The sequence below is a fragment of the Heloderma suspectum genome, chromosome 5 (assembly GCF_057233095.1).
Source record: "Heloderma suspectum isolate Gila_16-S chromosome 5, 16-S_ref, whole genome shotgun sequence".
NCBI lineage: Eukaryota > Metazoa > Chordata > Lepidosauria > Squamata > Helodermatidae > Heloderma > Heloderma suspectum.
This window is the reverse complement of record NC_139462.1, coordinates 197076585-197097962: the sequence shown is the minus strand read 5'-3', so window position 1 is coordinate 197097962 and position 21378 is coordinate 197076585. Positions and strand designations below refer to the sequence as shown.

Genomic DNA, 21378 nt, shown 5'->3' with positions numbered 1-21378 from the left:
AAACACTGGGAAAGTGCTCTTAAAAAACAGAAGTGAAGCTGGAGGTTCATGATGTCATCCAAAGAACCATAAACAAATTTGAGTAAGGAATTATGAGCACACAATAAATGCCATGTGTAGAAAAGCTCCAAGTGTTGGCCAAAATTTCAATATTGGTTACCTGTATGGTGCTTGCAAATTTTGTCCATACATTACTTCAAATTTTCTTTCCTGAGTAAGGGAAACAACAGTTCGGATATTCCCTATTGCTTCTGTTGCAATCTGTAAAAGAGATAAATACATTTCCTTTACAGGAAAAAACGGGTGTTCCCATTATAAATTTTTCTCAGCAAGAAGGACTTAGGGAAAGAGCTATAAAGGGTAATAACAACATGTTCTTATGATGTGGCACCCCACTGATGGGTGCTAATGATTGGTCTTCAAGAGGTAATTCTTGGCACAACAGCATAATTGGTTCTGGAAGGTGACAGTCACAGCACACCATTAACACAGCACCAATAATTGAGTTTACTACAGTGGTTGTTTTCCTCAACTCCCCAAGGGCACTTTGCTGCCACATAAAAGCACCTGCACAATGTTACAGGAGAGAGGAGAAATGGCAAGTGAAGGATCTTCTCCCCCTCTGCCCCTTCCATGGCATCCTATTTGGTTTTCAGGCTTGTTAAGAGTTAGAGCTTCATGCCAACCGCAAATGAAAATATGGATCTGGAGGATACTATTATAAGAAGTGGTCTATAAGTTTAGGTCAGGAGCAAGCAGCCAGATGTTGCCCTCCAGATGTTTTGACCTACAATTTCCACCAACCACAGCCAGCATAGTCAATGGTAAGGGATTATGGGAGTTGAGGTCCAAAACATCTGGAGGGCACAAGGTTTCCCACTCCTGGTTTAGGCCCTATATGTTACGCTGGCACAGTGGGAGGCCTCACAATGCAGCTCCTGCCTCTGACTGAGTAGCATCAAGAGTCGTGATCCACATGAGATGGCCCCATGCTGCAGCTCTGTTCCACAGCAGTGCCAACCCACCCACCAAAAAACCGGGGCAACTCTAGTGTGGAGCAGAGTGGTAGTTTACCTGGCCATGTGGGAAGGCATCACTGCCAGCATAAACTAAGAAGAAAACCATAGTTGCAGCATTAAGTTATTAAGCAAACAATGGAAATGCTGAAAGAAGACTTGGCTGGAGTGGGGGCAGGGAGAACATTGTGAGGAGGGATAAGAAAGGCTGAGCCTGGGAGGTGTTCTAGAATACCTTTCCAGGCACAATGACCAGCAGAAAAAAATGGAAGGAGCAGGACAACAGATTAAAGAAGTGGGACCTGCTAGAAGTGGTGGTAGTGTGGCCTTCCCCAACCTGCCACCCTCCAGATGTATGGGACTCAGGGATACTACAAAGGGTAGGCATAGTTGGGCAGTTGCTGAGGGCCCACACCCCAATACGGGCCCACTGATAATGGCCCCGCAGAGTTGCTCCTTCTCTTCACCATTACAACCTGCTTGTTCACCTGCCCCTCACTCTGGCCCAGACAATGGTGGTGGTGAGAAGGAGGAGGAGCAATAGATTCCACTGTCTACTTGCTCTCTGCCTGTCAAGCAAACAAGTGGTAGCAGTGATGAGAAAGAGGATGAGGAGCAATAGCAGCTGTTGACAATGGTGGTGAGAAGGCTGACCCACTGAGGGAGGGGGCCTGTTGAGGGTGACTTTCCCAAGGTCCCTCAGAAACCTGGAGCTGGCACTGGTTGGGCTGCAACTCCCATAATTATGGGAATTATGGAAGTTGCAGTTCAACACATCTGCAGTGTGCCAGGTTGTGTAAGGCTGCTATGGTGTATCCTCCTTCCTGTTCCTGTTCAGGGTTCCAGCCAGCCAGCCATGTCCTTCTCCAGGATACTATAAGCTGTAAGGCACTCATGCAAGCCAGTTCTGTTTTCTTGTTTTGTACTTCTATATACATCAGGGTTTATCCAAGTCCGCTAATACCTCCCTCGTGTTTCTCAGTGGTCCTGATTTGGTTCCACTCCTGTTAGTGAACTCAGGGAGTCGAGTGCCATTAGAGGGAATGACTTACCTTCCCTGCACTTTCAAGTTCCTTCTTGTCTTTCTTGGCATGTCCAGACAACATTCTCATTTCAATGAGCCCTCCTATGGCAATGATTGGCACAACAGCCAAGATTAAAAGGGTCAACTGCCAGCCGTACACGAGTGATATAATAATCCCTGCTCCAAGGTTAGCAAAGTTTTGGGCAATCATACCTAACCTGGCCCCTGTAGCCTGAAGTAGAGGGAAGAAAAACAAAACGTATGAAACACTGAGGATGGTCTCCAATCATCCACTGTTAAACAAATCAGGTGATTTCACTGGATGAATAGCTGGATGAACTGATCTCTCTTCAGTTTTTGAAATGCAATGCCCATCAGAGTCTGGAAGGTGACACCTTTCAGCAAGCAGGAGGGGGACAGAGCAGCAATTTGGGAAGAAGGAGACAGACAGAGAGCAGCAACAAAGAGATGTGCATTAGATGAAGTACCTTTGAGTGCAGGGAGTCGTTCTGGGAATCTGATGCCGGGCTAGCGGATTTGCTGCCCACTGCAGGGCTGTCCATGTGTTTATAATCTCTCCTGCTTGTATATTTGTAACTAGTAGAAGCACTACAAAGACTCCATAGGTTCCTAGCATTGTCTCAAACAAAGGAAATTATACCCTGTAGTGTTGTAGGGTAGGGAAATGGAGAGCACATCACAACATTCTATTTCAGACACTTGGACCCAGAAGCCATTTCGGGTTAATTATGAATATCTTTGTATGTGTATGCTAGAAGTTGTTATCTCTAGATCTTGTTTAATGTCTCTAACGTGAAACCTGTGACTAGGGTTGCTGCAAAACTAGATGTTGGTTTCCAAGAGGCTCCCCTACAGTGCAAGACCCCAATAAAGTTGCTATGAACTAGCTTGCCCAAGCCTGTCACATTAAGGGCACAATCCTATTCAAGTTTAGACAGAAACTTGAATAGGATTTCTGTCTAACCTTGAATAGGATTGCACTTAAGACTTTGAGCTGCCTCTCAGCTTCTTGGAAATGTACAACTGAAAATTACTACAAATGTATGTGTAAAAATAATGTGTTGGGGTTTGTTTGTTTTTAACATTAAATGTTAATTTGAAGAGGTTTGAAGCCAAAACACGGAAATGACAAACACTCATCTAAGAAAAGATTTACAACTTGAATCCCCAAATTCACCATGCCGCGTTCAAAATAAGCTGCTATATAATAGCATCAGGACTGAAGAATCTGGCACCTAATTGCAGCAGTTAGGAGAATAGGAAGCTGCCTTATCCCGAGTCAGACCTTTGGTCCATCTAGCCCAGTATTGTCGACATGGACTGGCAGCGGCTCTCTGGGGTTTCAGGAAGGAATTTTTCCAGCCCTACCTGGAGATGCTGGAGATAGAACCTGGGACCCTCTGCATGCAAAGCAGGTGCTCTCTGCTACTGAGCCACAGCTGCTCCCCAGTTAAAGCTCTCGAAGTTAGCACTGGAATAGATTTATTACAGACCCACAAACTTTCCTTTTTCAGCAGGGGCTACCCAATTTTTAAGGCAACTCTCCCAATTTTGCTTTTGTTTGGGCCAATTTCAACTTCACCGTAGTTTCCTAAGCAATGGTAAGGTCAATTGACGTAAAGGGATTGTGGCAGGAATGTTGCTAAACCTCCCTTCTCACTTTTGCTTTTTCTTCCTCTGCTTGTCCCACCTCTCAGGGTTATTGGTTGATCAGTTCTGATGTCACAGCATGCATATGTTGGAAGGGATTGCTTGCAATTGCTTTACTTGCTCTGAAGTCAGTGGTTCAGCTTACCTTTTCCCAGGCATATGTCTTGCAAAGGGCATAGAAGGTCTTAGAATCTAATTTCTAAGATCCTTAACATTAACCTAACCTTATTTGCCTATTGTAGTATACCATGCTTTGAAATGACACTTTGAAGAATACAGATCATTTGAGGAATCCCTCAGCCTTTCACAAAACACTTGCTGCAAGTTACATTTGTCTGAACACAAAACTCAACACAGCATACAATTCTGTTCTCCTTACACTGTGTAAGGTTCTCATCTTAGTTGCATTGTAATTAGGTGTTTCTAATAAAAAAATTGTGCTACTAGGTCTCACAAACAGAACTCATCTATATTCTGAAAATTATCTACCATTCAGATTTAGCAGCACTTCTTAATTGTCTTTTAATTAGTTCCCTAATTTGTTCAAGCTAAGCAGAAGGTACCATAATTAGAATTTATAAGTTGAGTAGAGTAATTTCTCAAGCCTTGAAGCTTGAAAGCAAGAAGTCTCTTAAACAGTTTGGCTTTTACTAAGAATGTGGCCTGAATGAACACAAATATTAAAATATTTATTCTGGTTTTCTAGTTTTTCCTTTTCTAACAGGTGAAGCAGAGGATGGGAGCAAGGGTGTTGACTTCAAGATTTTTGGATCCACAAAGATTGCCAGGTATGTCATTATAGAGATGGTAATGAACAATAATACTGATGTAAAATATTACACTTCTAAGGGTGTTATGGATTATCACAATATATAATAATTATTGAGTGCCATGGGATGTTCAAAGCAGCAGTGGCAGGGGACAGGAAGAACAAGTGTTTTCTGCTTCCCGTTCTCAATGACTCTTCATCTCATCCAAAATAGAAATTCTGCATTTCATCTCACAGTAAGCTGCACATTTACATTTTTACCACAGAAAATGGTAATTATAATAGATTGTGCAATTTCTGTTAAGGATGATACAGGCAAGCCTGTAAAACAGGAAGCTTTTCTAAACATCTAACATGATTAATTGTTTTCTGTTACTGCACAGTGTTGAGTGTGGAACTGAACTGTCTCTGTTGTACTGGATAACAACCTATACCACAACTAGAATTGTCAAGAGGATGGGAATTTACATTACTTACACCTTTTACTTCAGAAGCATCCTGAGCAAGTCTTGTTGTCAATGCTCCAGTGCTGTTTTTAGGGTCGTCAAACCAACCAATGTCCTATAATACATAACAAATTTTAAGACTGAAAAAAAACCACATTTTATTCAAAGCAAAGGGCCTATGAAGACTAATAAGAAAACTAGTAAAAGCTCAACAAAGGTTCTGATTCAGTGTTTAGGAAGAATCGTATTTGCTATGATATGATAAACCTAAAGATAGGGTATCAGCACTATTCATTTGTATAGCAGCTGAAGAGCTGTAGTTCTGGGGGGAGGGGGGTGTCTCCACAGTCAATTTGCTCCAAACGATTGGAGGTTGTTTGGGGCACATGACGTCATGGCCATCCCGCAGCCGCCCCTAGAGCTTTTCGTGGAAAAAAATGGATTTCCTGAGACTACTTGAAGTCCGATTATTTTCCTTAAGTCAGGTTCTCTGTGCTATAGTTGTTATGTGCCCCAACCCCCGCATTTACTTTGGGTATGCTAGCCCTGCCCAGGTGTGTGCCTTTCACCGTGAACCCAGTCAAGGGGTATTTCCTGTCCCTGTGTTTTCCGTCCCTGTCCTTCCCAGCACAAACATATGTATGTCTTACTCAGAAGTAACTCCCATTGTGGTCAATGAGGCTTGTTCCCGAAATGCGCACTCCCAAAGTTACTAAGACTCCCATGCATCGAAATAACACATTTAGGAGCCTTAAAGCTATGTCTTTGCTGTTTGCTTCCCTGCTTTTCGGAAGTAATTAATTTGCAGCTTCGATCCTTTGCAGCATCAGGAGCTTCAGGAGAGGGAGAAGGCTGAAGCTGTGTTTCTTTAATGTTTGCTCTGTCAGCTGTAAGGAAGGACGGGGGAAGCCTCTTGCACTGGAAAGGGGGAAGCCTCTTGCATTGGTTAAGCGGCCCCTACCAGTCTGGTGACATTCACTCCAAACCCCGCACCCCACCCAGAAGTATGTTCCTGTGAAGTGACTTAGAATGGTATGGTGCACTCATTCAAAGCCGATTTCCTGAAAAATCTGGGTAATCCTCCATTCGCTTCTCCTCTCATTGTCGTGGTGATCCCTCCCTGCCCTAATAACTAAATTCCAATGAAGTCAATTGGACTTATCTGCACTTCCATAGATACAACAGATTGGCTCCATCATGCTTTTGTGAATTCTAAATCCAAACATTCCTAAACATTTAGGCTGGGATTCAAACAATTACTTTATGGGTTGCAAGAGTATTTTTTCCCTTTGAACAGCAGATCTACATGTCATATAAAAGTAAAGGTAAAGGTGTCCCCAGCCAGTCATGTCCGACTCTAGGGGGTGGTGCTCATCTCCATTTCTAAGCCGAAGAGCCAGCACTGTCCGAAGACGCTTCCGTGATCATGTGGCCGGCATGACTGAACACCGAGGTGCACGGAACGCTGTTACCTTTCCCACCGAAGGGGTACCTATTTATCTACTTGCAATTTCTTGCTTTCGAACTGCTAGGTTGGCAGGAGCTGGGACTGAAGACGGGAGCTCACTCCATCACACAGCACTTGGGTCTCAAACTGCTGTCCTGCCGACCTTCTGGTCTGCAGTTCAGTGTCTTAACCACTAAGCCACCGCGGCCCCACATGTCATATAGACTACTCCTTTTGACACTTTCAAAAGTGATTTGCCATGGGGCATGAAGGAGGGGTGCTGCTCAGGAAACACAACTCAGAATCCCCCCACTGCCAGATGCAAGGAACCAGTTATGTGACCCTTTGGATGCAGGCTGTGGAATATTGTTTATTGTATGCCTGTTTGGCATGGGGGAGTACACTTAAATACTGCAACCCAGCCATTGGACTAGCATGGCATAAAAACTGAAATAAGCAAACAAACCTATTCCTCCTACCTGTCTAAGTATTGCTTTGAATCCCATGTAACGAAGCTTCATTGTAAGGATCTCTCCAGCTCTGCCAAAGGTGAACCCCTGAAAGAGAAGGGCATCTGCACAATTGCAGTTATGTTCAGAAGCAAACCAGAACACAAACAGCTACCCACCTCCCCTCTCTGCATCCTACATGAGAGAAAAACAAGGTGCTGGAGAAAACAAACACTTGTTCTGCCAGGCATGGTAGAACTACTATTGCCCTACTACTGTCCCCTGTTGCCCCATCTTGAGTTGGCTTCCTGAAGTAGAGGCAATGGGGCACCATTACTAGGCTGCAAAATTTTCCAGGCCAATGGTGTGTTCAAATTGCTAGGAGTTGTGCGATAATGTTTTCCTGTCACTGGAACAAAGTCATAAAACTATATCATAGGGGCTGAAGAATTTAAAACAAGTTGTACCAACATCACAGCCAAGTACAATGTTTTCTAGAAACAAAGTGCCTATTTTCTTAGAGAGCTACACAAGTATTACACCAGTCTATCATCATTTTGCAATAATATTTTTCCAGTGATGAATTTGACCCAAAACTCAAACAAGTGGCTTCATTTGGAAATGGTAAAGGTATCCCATGACAAGTGTACAAGTGTTATTCTGACGTCAGAGTATGTCTTCTATATTCAGAGTCCAAAGAGAGCTGATTTGTCTATTCTGGTAGGACAAGCTGTCACGGTCAATGCTTCAAGACGAAGGCTTATGACATAAACATACCTAATAACACAATAAGGGAACAATGGCTGGCTGGAACATGCTGGGAATTGTAGGACTTTTTCCTGTCTAAACATGCATAGGATTGTATCCTAAGTTGTTGAAGTAGACATGGGGTTGGATCCAGATTTAGTCATAGAATAGACCCATTGAAATCAATGGGACTTAAGTTGGTCATGATTCCCATTAATTTCAATGGGTCTACTCTACACATAACACCTGGAGCCAAACTATTGGAATTAAATTATGAGTGTTCCCTGCAATACTTAAAAATACTGTTGCTTTACCTTACTAATGTAATATATAGCTACATAATGCAATTTCAACAACAAAATTATATTCTGCATATTCTCAATTCAAGTTCACTACACTAAGTCCCTTGTGAAATTAAAATATGTCCAATATTTTTCTCTATGAAACATAACAAACTATATAAACTTCTAGAATTAAACGCACAATTTTGGATACTCTTCAAAAATTAGTCTAAATTCTTTGAATTGACAGTAATCATTTTCCTCTATTGCCAAATCAAAATAAATGAATAGCTCTTCATCTCTTGAATTGTACTTTCAGAATCCACTCAAACATCATAAGAGCAAAACACTGACACCCACCTGAAGGAAAAAAGTTATGAAGGAAACAATCCCAAGTCCTAAGAATAGCAATGAGTACATATTGCTCTTTTCTCGTATAATGTCTTTGTTTGGTATTGCAAAAATCTACAGAACAAGAATCTAAATGTTAGTTTTATATCATTAACTTGTATATCTAAAAACTCCATCTGGTTTAGCTATAGTGAGTCTCATTCACTTAGACACAAGCTATCCAGTACAAAATGTACAATAATTTATATGGTTAAATACATGAATTATTGCTCATCAGTTCTTACTTAGGCAGTACACATCTGTAAGCATAAACTATTACATCTTGGGTTGGTTTTGCTCATGTGCGTTTCTTTCAATTTATTTGTAGTTCCCCCACTGAGATTTTGGGTTCTTTCAGATGAGGCTTGTATCATGCAATCGCCTGCCTCATTCACAGAATTTTAAAGGAGATCCAGACATCATTTTCCACTTGTAACCCTCCCGTGTTTTCCCACTGCTTCTTCCAGCATTTTTTCTTTCCACAAAAAAAGAAAAAGAAAAGGCAAGCTACTCTTGAAACACTGGGGGAGTTTTAAAAGGAAATCCAATGCAAATCAAAAAACTGGGTGTTTGTGTGAATGGGAAGACCTGTTATGAGCTCACCTGAAGGAATGAGGAAACATATGATTTGAAGGTGGCTTAATGCGCATATAGAGAAGGTAATATCTTCAGAGATAATGCAAGGCTAATAGAGACTCCCACATGGGGACATTGGCTACTACCCTGTTAGTCCTTCTAAAAGTAGACCCATTGAAATGAATTGGGGCTTAAGTTAGTCATGACTAACTTCAGTCCCATTCATTTCAATGGGTCTACTCTAAGTAGGACTAACATTGGATACTGCTTATAAAGAACATCAAAGTAACCAGTGCAGCTTACATCTAGCAAAGGTATTAATCCATTTTCCTCCAATCTGGTGGCATCCAGACCAGCTGGTTGGGAATGATGGGAGTTATAGTCTAGCACATCTGGAAGGCACCAGGTTGGGCCAGGCTGGATTAATCATTCAACCTGGGACAACTGCTATAGAAGAACTGCCCCATATTACCCTCTCTCATAAAGTTCTCACTACAAAATTCTCTCTAGTCTTTAAGGATCAAATTTGGCTTGAAATTTTTCTACTTTTCAATGTAATTCTGGAATAGATATGAGAGACAGAGCTTACTATATACTCACCCCGATGACTTCTGCAAATATTATTGAAAATGCAGGTTGTAAGGCACCATTGATGATTGCAGAAACTGTGCCCACCAAGAAGTAAGGCCATTCAGATTTATTGAGCTTCATAATCTTCAGAAATGAAACTGAGGGCATATTTTCATCCTAGAATATAGAAATAGGTTTCATATGGTCTACTGTGTCCTTTTCTTACTTCCATTGATAAATTATATCTATATCTGTATCTACTAATTAGGGGTGTGGGAGAAATCCGTTTGGGGGTGGAGTTCAACGCGTTTTCCTAGGTTCGGTCCTTTGGACTTCACTCTGGTTCCCGCTGTGGCGCCCAACTTGGTCTGCAGCAAGTCAAGCCAATTCACGGATTTTCTGGGCATTTTGTGCATTTTTCCCTGCACATTCTGCAATTTGCACAAATTATAGCCAAATCTGTGTAAATTGCTCAGACATTTGCACAGATTGCTCAGAAAATTGCACAAACTGTGGAACCTGCAAAAAATGCACAAAAAGTTCTCTGAGTTTGGGGAAAAGCCCACAGGTTGGCTCGCAAGCACAAATCAAATCGTACACCTCACAGAACTCCGTCGAGTAAAAAAAGAACTGGATTTCCCAGCAACAGACATCTTTACTATTAACACAGGGTGGTATCCAGTGTTAGTCTGACTTAGAGAAAATCCATTGAAATGAATGAGACTAATTTAAGTCCCATTCATTTCAATTGGTCTTCTCTAAGTAGGACTACCATTGGATTCAACCCACAGTGTTGATCCAGTAAACTCCCAGGATTTGTACGATCCCAACAGGCCTTTGTCTTCTCTATCAGGGTCTCTCCCGGATCTCAGGCAGAGCTTATTGCCATCAGCTGATTTTTAACCCGGACACTGAAATGGGAACCTCCTGCATGCCAAGCTTGCACCACCAAGCTATAGGGCGCTTCCCCAATGGAAGAGGAATCAAGTGGTGAGGCCAATGTGGTTCAAGAAAGACTCTGTCTTAGGCTACATGGCCCTTCCCCAATTGAAGAGAAATGGGCTATATGGCCCTTCCACAATGGAGGAGAAAACAAGTGGTGAGGCCAACGTGATTCAGTTATATACCAGGTCTTCAATTTCTTATATAAAATAACAACAACAACAAAATAGTGATCCCAGCTGCCAGTAAGAAACTTTGTTACTTTTTTTTTAAAGTAAGAGGGGTAGGTCACATGAATGGGTGCCAAGAAAGGTGGCCGAGGGCACACTGGTGCCCACAGGTGCTATGTTGCCAACTCCTGCTCTATTGCCACATAAAGTGAGGATCCATTCTAATGAAGAGGAGAGGCTCCTGGCAATATAGTACGGTAGAAAACACAAGTAGGAGAGCTGGAAAACCAGTGGGTCAGCAGTGGAAGAAGTTGTGCAGGACAGAAAAAAGCAAGAAGAAATGTAAAGGGGAAGAAGACCAGTATGGAATAGAGAAATTGAGACCCCCTACATGCTTGTCCTGGGACAGAAACAACCTATTTCCAATATGCAAGCTGGAGGGCCGTGGCTTATGTAGCTGAAATGGCACCACCCAAGTGGAGGTAAAAGCAGGCTTGGGGAAACCCCAAGGTTTGCAGAAGTACAAACAATCATAAGAGGTGGGGGAACTGGGTATGGCGGACGGACCCCAGTAAGGACTGAGCATGTTCAGTGGCCATGGATTGCTGACTGACAGTTCGTGGAGGAAGAAATGGAAAACCAGGTGGGAGAGGGAATGGAATGGAGTAGGCTAAGCTGTATGGCTAAGGGCTGGCTGATTCGCTGGCTAATAGCACAATCCTATGCATGTTTAGACAGGGAAAAGTACTACAACTCCCAGCATGGCTGGCTGGAGCACGCTGGGAGTTTTAGGACATTTTTCTGTCTAAACATGCATAGGATTGTTCCCTAAAACTATGAACAGGAGCAGTTCATACTGCAACATTTTGTTGCAAATCCCACTTGTAGAATAATTTATTTATTTATTTATTTATTTTATTGCATTTTATATCCCGCCTTTTTTCCTCTTGCAAGGAACCCAAGGCGGCTTACATTATCCTCCTCCTCTCCGTTTTATCCTCACAACAACAACCCCGTGAGGTAGGTTGGGCTGAGAGTCTGTGACTGGCCCAAAGTCACCCAGTGAGCTTCCATGGCCAAGTGGGGACTAGAACCAGGATCTCCCAGCTCCCAGTCCGTCACTCTCACCACTCTCACCACTCACCACTCTCATAATGAGCAGTGCTGCCACTGAAATGTAAATATCTAAAGCTAAGACACTTACAGGCTGAACAGTCTGAGTCTCAAGGTCTTCCTTCTGTGCTTCTGGCTTTTTCAAGCTCCTGCAAGTTGATCGCCTTCTCAATCCATTTGATAGAGAGTCTTTGGATACTTCATCTGATGTGTGTTTTTGGAAATTGGGCTCATCTTCATCTTCTGACTGAAACTCTGTTTCAATTGACTGAAATGGGGAACAGATGTTTTGAAAGGGATTTGGATCTTCAAATAGTGTTTGTGATAAATATGTATAAAAGGATATCCATCGCATTTGGAACCGAGAGTGATAAAAACTCAACATATTAACGTCGCTTGTGCCTGCATCAAGGCCTCTTTTATACAGGCAAAGCTGAACAATAAGAAGATGAATACTGAACTGGTCTTCTGATTTATTCATTTTGTTAAATTTTCATTTGTCCTATTCCCAGAGGTTCAGACTGGGTAACAATATTGGAAAGTCATTAATAATAACACATACTTAAAATCTGATTTTAAAAGATTGGCATCTCATTATAGGCAGCCATAATTTCAAAGATACATTAGGGCCATTTCTCATGTGACATTTCGCCCCCTACGCAGATCACATCACATCAGCATGCACCATCCCTCCACATCAGCATGCAGCAGCAGTCCCCAAACCTTGGGGGTCAATGGGCATATCTGGAATTTTGAGAGAGTGTTGTAGATGCTCTCAGAAAATGGCTGCCATGGGGAGGGCTTGTCCATTTCTAAAATGGCTACCATGGTGGACATGGCCAGTCACAAAATACTCCTTTCCTAGAAGGCAAACTGGTGAGACCACAAGAAAAGAAACCTGTCCAAGCATCTTGCACCTTGTGGTTGCTCTTTTCCCCTTATTTTGGCTTCCCAACAACCCTGCAAGGTGGACTAGAAGAAAGATAGTGGCTGTCTGACTTCCCAGTTGTACGGATGTTTTCACAGGCATGAGTGCAAGTCCATTCAATGGCTGTATGAAAAAAGCCCATCAAACTGGTGAGCAAAAGGGAGAAGAAGCAGTCAGTGAAGTCAATGAGAGGGGAAGTTCCAAGTAAGTGCATTGAAGGGGATGGGAGACCTTAAAACTGCTATTCTAAGTAGACTTACAATGCACTCCTATGCATGCCTACTCAGAAGCAAGCTACACAGATTTCAATGGCACTGACTCCCAGGAAAGGAAAGCATTATAGCCAATGAGTTTACCCAGAAGTAAGCATTGGTGTGTTCAGGGGGATCTCTGAGAAGCATTTGGGATGGTTAACCACTTTACAGTTCAAGCATCCATAGTGGAATGGGAGAGAGGCAGAAACGGTCACTGGAAGCGTGGTCAATTACCTGCCCCCCCCCACCGATTTGTTGTCGTGACAATGTTATTCAACGCCACCAAGCAACATCCCCTAGCACATGCCCACACAGAGCAGGACAAAACGCTAAAGGGGAAATACACAGGGGGAAAATGGCGATTTCAATCGCAAGCACAGAAAATACCAGGTTTTCCTCGTTCTCAGATAACACAGGAATGGGGGGGGGGAGTAGTGAGATAGCAGCAGGAGAGCAGCCTAATCATTTAAAGCTCCTGTGAAAACCAGTGATTAAAGAAGAACAATCCTGCAAAAAACAAACAAAAACAATATGTGAAGTTGGCCTTTGCTACTACGGCCCTAGGCAGAACAAGGATACTGCGTGTTTGATTGTCACTTTCATGCCTCTTTTACCTCCCCGTTACCCACTTGTCAGGCTCCATCTCTGATGGCTTTTAGGAAAGAACTAAAAATGCTGCTTTCCCCCCCCTTAGCTTTTATTGGAGGCTGGGGACATGCTGTTGAAGTGGATTTTTTTCTTTTTTGTAAACTACCCTTTTCTGTTAATTTTTATGGGGTTTATATGATTTTTGAAAAGTGGGATATAAATATTTTAATTTAAGGAACAATACATGTGACAGGAAGCTGCCATTGTACATATAGTGAAATAAATTATTGCACTTTTAATTTTGGTTTTACAGAGATTCATGGAGTTGTTCCCAGGCTCTCATGGTATAGAAAGAGGAACAGCCAGCCCCTAAGGTCACAAAATGGCCCCAGCATGGAGGGAAGAAAAGCTGTGCATGTCGGGTGCCCAGATATGGAAGAGGACCAGGATCCTGCACCTTTAATAGTTGTGCAGGGAAGCCGAAACTCCCTCTTCTACACAGCTATTAGAGGTGCAGGAGCCCTGTCCTCTTTTACAGCTGGTTCCCTGTAATGCTCACAGGGCAGGACTGCTCACGCAGTCACAGGTATACTTGCTGGGAAAATGCGGTAGGAATCACATTTTCCTAGAAGCAAAATTATCTGGTTTGAATGCTGGAAACACACAACTGACAGCATAACCCCTATCTTTGTGATTCTTCTCTATAGATACTCAGAATTCACGTTCCTATTTTTCTGCACCAATCACATGCATTTCCCTTTTTTTCTTGGCTTATTCATCATTTGCATTTGCCTACTCGTTCTTTTGGACTTCAATTAGTGACAGCATGGGGCATTTTTGACAGGTGACTTGCAGAAGCAAACACAGTAGAGATATGTGGTCGGGTTATAAGAGGCAGTTGCGATGCTGGCTGAACTGTCCAAAACATTTGTGGAGTCCTGACCTATCTCACAGGAGTTTTGTGAAGATAAAATGAGGAGGGGGGAGAACCATGTATGATGCCTTGACCTCATTGGAGGAAAGGTGGGATATCAACATAATAAGTACACAAATAAATACATTAGGTAGTTCAAGAGAATTTATCGTACAAGGAGAGAGAGAAGCAAATTAATGGGTACCTGCATATTAACAAGTTTGTAATAAACTCCTTCCTTTTTCATTAGCTCATTATGAGACCCTTGCTCTGTGATGGCACCATCTTCAAAAGCAGCTATAAGGTCTGCATTTCGGACCGTAGACAAACGATGGGCTATGACAATAGTAGTGCGACCTTCCCTTGCCTAAAAAGACACATGCAAATTCAGTTAAAGTAGTCACTGTTTCACCAGCTCTTTGCTCACATTTAACAGCTTAAGTGCACAATCCTATCCATGTTTAGACAGAAAAAGCCCTACAAGTCCCAGCATGCCATCTGGGAGTTGCAGGACTTTTTTCTCTCTAAACATGCATAGGATTATGCCTTTAGGCTGCAATCCTATGCCCACTCACCTAGGAGTAAGCCCCATTGAATTCTCTGGGACTTACCTCTGAGTAGACACATATAGGATTGCACAATTAATATACTTTACGCAACAACCCTGCTTCCTTAGCAGAAATGTATTGCATTTGCCAAAAGAGAGAAAAAAGAGTTCAGTACGTAGAAAGCTGCATTATACCAAGTGAGATGATTGGTCCAACTAGCTCAGTATTGTCTCTACAGTGTAGACCAAGGGTGCTGAAGTTGTTTCAGCCCAAGGGCCAAATTCCATTTCAGAGAAGCTCTCGGGGGCCGCACTCGAGTGGTGGGTGGGGCTGAAGGCAAACAGGGGTGGGGCCAAGAAAACATTCTATTTTAGTTTAAAGGCTTTTACTGCCAGCAACTAGGCATTTCAACCTTTTAGAATGGGGAACAAACTGCACAAAAGCCAGGAAACCAGGAAATGATCAGTGGTCCAGGGAAGGGGTGGGGCCATCTGGGGAACCCCAGAGGGCCGATTGGAACCCAGGTGGGCTGGATTAGGACCCCAGGGAGGCCAGATGTGGCCCCAGACCTGAGGTCCTGTACCCTGATGTAGATTATACACTGAGTGGCAGCAGCTCACCAGAGCTTCAGGCAAGGATCTTTCCTCGCTCTACCAGGAGATGGCAGGGGCTTAACCTGGGGTTTTCTGCAGGCAAAGCATGTTGCTTTCCACCACTGAACATTGACACTTCCATTTTTAAGGATCTCACACAGTCGTGCCTTCTGCCCTGTAACCCCTTCCAATTGACTACAACCATAACAACGGAAAGGCACTCTGCACATGTTCAGTTGCATCTTCTCTCGTATATCTGTGTGACATCGCATTCAACACACCAGTGCCAAGCTTTTCCAGGACATAAAGTAGTTTTACCATTTTTATCTCACTTAACCTCCACCGTAACGCAGCAAGAGTGAATAGTTTGCCTGCGGCTGGCCGCGGAGCGGCATGGCTGAGCGTGCATCTGAACCTGGGTCACCCAGTGGAGGCTGGTGGCTCCGATGTCAGTGGGGCAGCGAATCCACTCCAGGTTTCAGTCAGAACCAGAGCTCCTTTAGAGTTCCAAATGAAACCTGGAGCGGATGCGCCGCCCCACTGACATCAGAGCAACCAGCCCCTGCTAGGGTCACCCACACTTGTAATCCAGTAACTTCACTCTATCGATCCTATTTGTCCTGGAGCCTTGCCTGGTTCTATGTTAGGGAAGCTGGAGGTGAAATGAGGACAAGAAGAATTGTACAGATAGCCAACAGAGGGGCTGTAGCTCAGTGGGAGATCACATACTTTGCCTGCAGAAGGTCCCAGCTTCGATCCCTGGCAGGCTGGGAAGGAAAAACTCCTGCCTGAAACCCTGGAGAGGTGCCGCCAGGAAGCGTTGACAATACGAGGCTACATGGACTCTGTATAAGGCAGCTTCCTATGTTCCTAAGTCTTATTTTTCATGCGGTATTTAGCATTCATTAATGTGGGGCTAAAAAGTGTTGGCATCTTGTTATCACATTTATGGATCTTTTATTTCCGTTAAAATGAAAATGTTCCTTTACTGGGAACATTCTAAAGCAAGCCTGGTGTAGTAACTAATTAACCCAAATATTTAACTGGTTCTTCTCTCTCCTGCCCTACATTCTCTACTCTGGAGAGTGGCTGTTCCAATCCCTTTTACCCTTCAGTCCTTAAAAGGCAACAGGCAAGAGCTTTTAGGGATCCACTCCAAGGGCTACAGCTTCTAGACTATTTCAGAATATCCATCAGGATCTGTTGTAAGTATTGCTGTTGTAAGTATTGGTTTGGATGGCATTCTTAGGGATGTATGAAAGTGACTTACCTTTCGCAGATTATGTTGATGGTGGGAGGGGAGGCATTCCGTCCCTCCCCCCGGAATCCTGGCCAGGGGGGGAGGCGCTCCGTTCCTCCCCCCCGGAACCCTCGAACAGCTGGCTGTGCTCCGCGGCAGCTCCGCAGAGCAGCCGGCCAGGCCTGGCCTGGCCAGGCCAGAGCTGTCCGCAGTCGGATTTCCGGCCGCGGAGGGCTCTGGGTAAAAAACAAACAAACAAACAACGCGTACGCAAATGGCGGCGGCTATGGCCGCCGCCATTTGCGTTCCTTCTTTTTACCGTCTTAATCTACGTAAATATTTACATAGACTATGATGGCGAAAATCAAGGGGAACGTAAATAGCGTAGCGGGCGCTATTTGCGTCCCTTTTTCATTCACCATTTTAGTGAATGAAACGGGGAATCAAAAGGGGACGCAAATGGTGCCCGCTACGCTATTTACGTTCCCCTTGATTTTCGCCGTCATTGACTACGTAAATATTTATGTAGATTAAGACGGCCAAAAAGAAGGAACGCAAATGGCGGTGGCCATAGCCACCGCCATTTGCGTACGCGTTTGTTTGTTTTTAAACCCACCCCCAACCATGATAGGCTACGTAAAGATTTACGTAGCCTATCATGTCTTTTTTTTTTTTTTTTCTCACAAGCCTGGAAATGGCGGCGGCAGCAGCCGGTCGGAAGACCGGCTGCCGCCGCTGCCTTCACCAGAGCCGCTGCCTTCGCTGGAGCCACCCGGAAGATCCGCCCCAGGTAAGTCTCGTCCCGGGGGGGATCCGCGGGGGAGCGGGGGGGGGCAGGCTGTTCCGCCACAGATTTTGGGGGGCCGAATGCACTGGCATAAGGCCTCACCGAGATCTGTGGCAGAATTCTCTGACATCCCTAGGCATTCTCTATTTGAAGGACTGTCTAGTCCAAGTCTAGTTTAAAGATCCAGAAGCCTAAGAAGCAAAGGCACCAGGGGCCTTGAATTTGCCCATCAACAGTTAGCACCAGAACAACAGACAGGTTGCACAGGTTGCCTGATCACACTCTTCTCCGCTATTTGTATTATAATTTCCACTTCTATTATTTCTAAATTTGCATCTATACATGTAAATTAGCACATGCAAATTTTATGCAAACCTATGTCCTCTTTTTGTCCTTTCATTTTGGCAATGCATTTCCTCTTTTTTTCCACAATGGGTATATGGCCAGCCTAGTGGCATCCAAAGGTGCCTTGTACGAGTGGAAGGACACTTCTGACCATGCACACCGGTTTCCTGCATTCTGGCAGTTCCCTCCTCCTGTTCCAGCCCCCCACAGCCCATCCCAGGGCTTTTCTGAAGGATCCATGACCCTCAGGAAGAGCGACCGTTTCGTGCAAGATGTGGCAAGAGGCTGCAGTGGGGGAGGAGTAGGGATGTCAGAGAAATGCACAACAGAATTAAATGAGGTCGAATTTCTGTGAATCTGACCCATGGATTTCACAGTGGATCGGCTTCTCCTGAGTCACACAACTCCACAGACTTGCGGACCAGTTGTTTTTCTGGAATGCTGTGCAAATTTAGTCATAGAAAAATATGTAAAATTTACAAACACTGGCTGAAAATGTGCATTTTCCCCATAGGTTAAAGCATGAAAATGCACATTTGGGTGTGGGGGGGATTTGTGGACATAGCGGGGATTTGCTCATTCTCACAAGTGTGGATTTGCCCAAATGCGAATTTGCGCAAATTTGGGGAATTGGAAAACCCCCGATTCCATCATTGAGCAGATGACAGACCAAAAGGCACCTAACTATCTGTGAAACGCAGAAAGAACAGATTTTATAAAATCTGTACATCCCTAGGGAGGAGTGGACAAGAAAAACCCATCATGAGAGTGAACTCCAGCTCCCATAACATCAGATGCAACCCATTATTCTACTTAAGTTCTTTTTCAGCAATAAGCTATCTACAATATAAGTTGGGGTGGGCAACTTATGGCCCTCCAGGTGTTTTGGCCTATAACTCCCAACATCCCTCACCATTGGCTATGCTGGCTGGGACTGATGGAAGCTGTAGGTCAAAACATCTGGAGGGCATATGTTGCCCGCCCCTGATGTAAGATATTTAGATGCAGACAGACCTTGTCCAGTGCTGCCTGGACCATGGCTTCACTTTCAGTATCCAAAGCCGACGTAGCCTCATCCAGCAACAGAATCTTGGGATTCCGCACAAGGGCTCGGGCAATTGCTATCCTCTGTTTCTGCCCTCCACTTAGCTGTGCCCCTCTTTCTCCAACCATGGTTTCAAACTTCTGCAAGACAGAAATAAATGCATTTACTTATTTATACATCTTCGAACCAATAAATGATCTTGTTGTTGGGTACTTCCAGGTGGATGGCTCCTAGCACTACTGATCAAAAGACATTGTGCAACTATTCTGTCTTTTTCTCCTTAATGGATTTTCTGCATTAAGAAAAAAAAAGACTGAAGAAGCGGTGAGGAAACACAGGAGGGCTATGAGTGGGGAAAAAAACAGCATCTGGACCCTGGCCCCCTAAATTCCATGAATGAGGCAGGGTGACAGCACTGCAAAAGACTCATCTGGAAGCACCCGTTGTCAAGGGAAGCTTCACGCCTTACACTTCTCCTACAGGGGAGGTAATCACTATGAAGGAATGCTGAAGCATGGAGAGTGAATATTAAAGCATGGAATACCGAAAACATACCATGTGCTCAATGGCTAGACAAATACTTGCACCAGGCATTTAAGGAAACACAAAGTTAGATCCAGAGCTGGCCATCCACTGACAGAAAGGTTCCTTTCATGGAAGGTCCCTCCACTCAACTTTGGGGGATCCCTCGCCCCCCCCGCACCACAGCTCACCCCTTTCTGCAGGGTCCCCTAATCCTCTGTGTAGCATTTTCAGGGGGCTGGAGGAACAGCTGAGGGGAGAAGGGGGTGGGCAAGTGCGCCTCCGCCAGCCCAGTTACACATGCCTAAATCTGGATCCAACGCATGCCTGTTTTCTAGATAGGGTTCACTTCTACTTAAATAAATGATCATCACATGTGAAAATAGACCTCAAGGGGCAAACACACAGGAAGGTGAAAATAAACCAGTTCAATGTTATTTACATGGACACTACTTGCATATCACTGTATTTAACCCCTGACTGCTGTTTTTAAGAAGAAAAAGAAGATTCACCAGTTTTGAGCAGAGAATCCCTTGCCTCTCAACTACTTTTACCTCTTCAAGGTTCTGGACAGAAATTTGCAAAGGATAAATGCCCATGTGGAAATTATATAGTGAAAAAGCAAAGTGAGAGGAGGCAGTTTGGAGTGGTGGGGAAAGGGTTAAGTACCTCCTTTCCTTACCACCCCCTCCATCTAAAACTGCAGTTCCTGAAGCTTTTCCTCATGAAAAGCAGCTGTTGAGGTTTTAAATAAACTAACATGAATGCTAGGCCTAGTTAAGACCTAAGAGATTGAAATGGTCTTCTATACAGTGGAGGCTGGTGCTTCCGATGTCAGTGGGGCTATGAATCCCTCTGGGTTCCACTCAGAGCTCAAAAGGAGCTATCCATGGTGCCGAACCCTTCCCCCAAAATAGGCTCAGGATCTTGGATAGCTCCTTTAGAGTTCTGATTGAAACCCAGAGTGAATTCACAGCCCCACTGACATCGGAGCTAACAGCCTTCACTCTGTTCAGACCTCTGCCACCTAAATCATTCACCTCTCTTGTCATACAGAGAGGCGGGGCTACCATTAGGCAGAGTGAGAATGCTTCCAGTCACCTTGCCTTGTTCATGGAATTTTACAGGGGGTCCAGACAATGTTGTCTTCCACTTGTAACCCTCCCATGTTTTCCCACCACTTCTTTTAGCTTTGTTCTTTTTGCCACAAAAAAACTACTAAGGAGGGGAAAAGATAAAATCGCTACACAATGCCTTTTGATTGGTATTGCTAGGCGGTGTCTGTCTGGAAGCACCCTAAAGGTCAAACTCGACATGGCACAAAATGTGTCACTTGGAAGCATGTAAGGGATTTTACAAAAAATTGATAATAGGCATGGATGATCCGGATTTTCATGACAACCACAGCACATGGTTAGGGGAGGCTCACCTCTCCCTCCCCAGCTGCAATTCCAATGAAATTCACCCCTGTGCTGCCTAGAAAAAACATTCCCATTGAAAATTCCCCCCCACACATACACCTTTTATTACATTTTTTAAAAAATCCCTGATGCACTTCCAAGTTACACATTAACTTCACATGTAGGTTGGCCAAGCCTAACCATGTGTAACTAAGTTGAAAGCATAGTCTTCCACTACTACTCTCTCCCCGCAACTTTTCCTCTCTTTCTGTTGTCTCCCTTTGTGCTGAATTTTCAACTGTAAGCTCCTTGACACAGATTGTTCTCTTTTTGTTTGTTGCTTTGTACATTGATGGTACAACATAAATAACAACTTCCTTTACAGAGTTTTCCAGATTTCAAATACCTGCCACATGGTTTTATTTTGCTTTGTTAAACTTCTCCCTAAATATAGGAAATGGTGTAGATCAGCCTTCCCCAACCTGGTGTCCTCCAGATGTTTTGGACTTTGACTCCTATCAGCCCCAGCCAGCATGATCAGTGGCCAAGAATGCTGGGAGTTGTAGTCCAAAACATCTGGAGGGCACTGGGTTGGGGAAGGCTG

At 44.0% G+C, this 21378-nt stretch overlaps 1 protein-coding gene across 1 annotated transcript in view; it reads right to left on the bottom strand.

The window, feature by feature from the left end:
* The window catches only part of ABCB1 (ATP binding cassette subfamily B member 1), a 69765-nt gene that overhangs the window by 11874 nt on the left and 36513 nt on the right, over window positions 1-21378 (bottom strand). The window contains exons 14-22 of the mRNA XM_084858963.1: window positions 18822-18992; window positions 14500-14661; window positions 11703-11879; window positions 9417-9563; window positions 8211-8315; window positions 6853-6930; window positions 4958-5041; window positions 2069-2272; window positions 161-261 (exon numbers count right to left, since the gene is read on the bottom strand). Coding sequence (XP_084715089.1) covers window positions 161-261; window positions 2069-2272; window positions 4958-5041; window positions 6853-6930; window positions 8211-8315; window positions 9417-9563; window positions 11703-11879; window positions 14500-14661; window positions 18822-18992 — 1229 coding nt within the window. The remainder of the gene's footprint in view (window positions 1-160; window positions 262-2068; window positions 2273-4957; window positions 5042-6852; window positions 6931-8210; window positions 8316-9416; window positions 9564-11702; window positions 11880-14499; window positions 14662-18821; window positions 18993-21378) is intronic.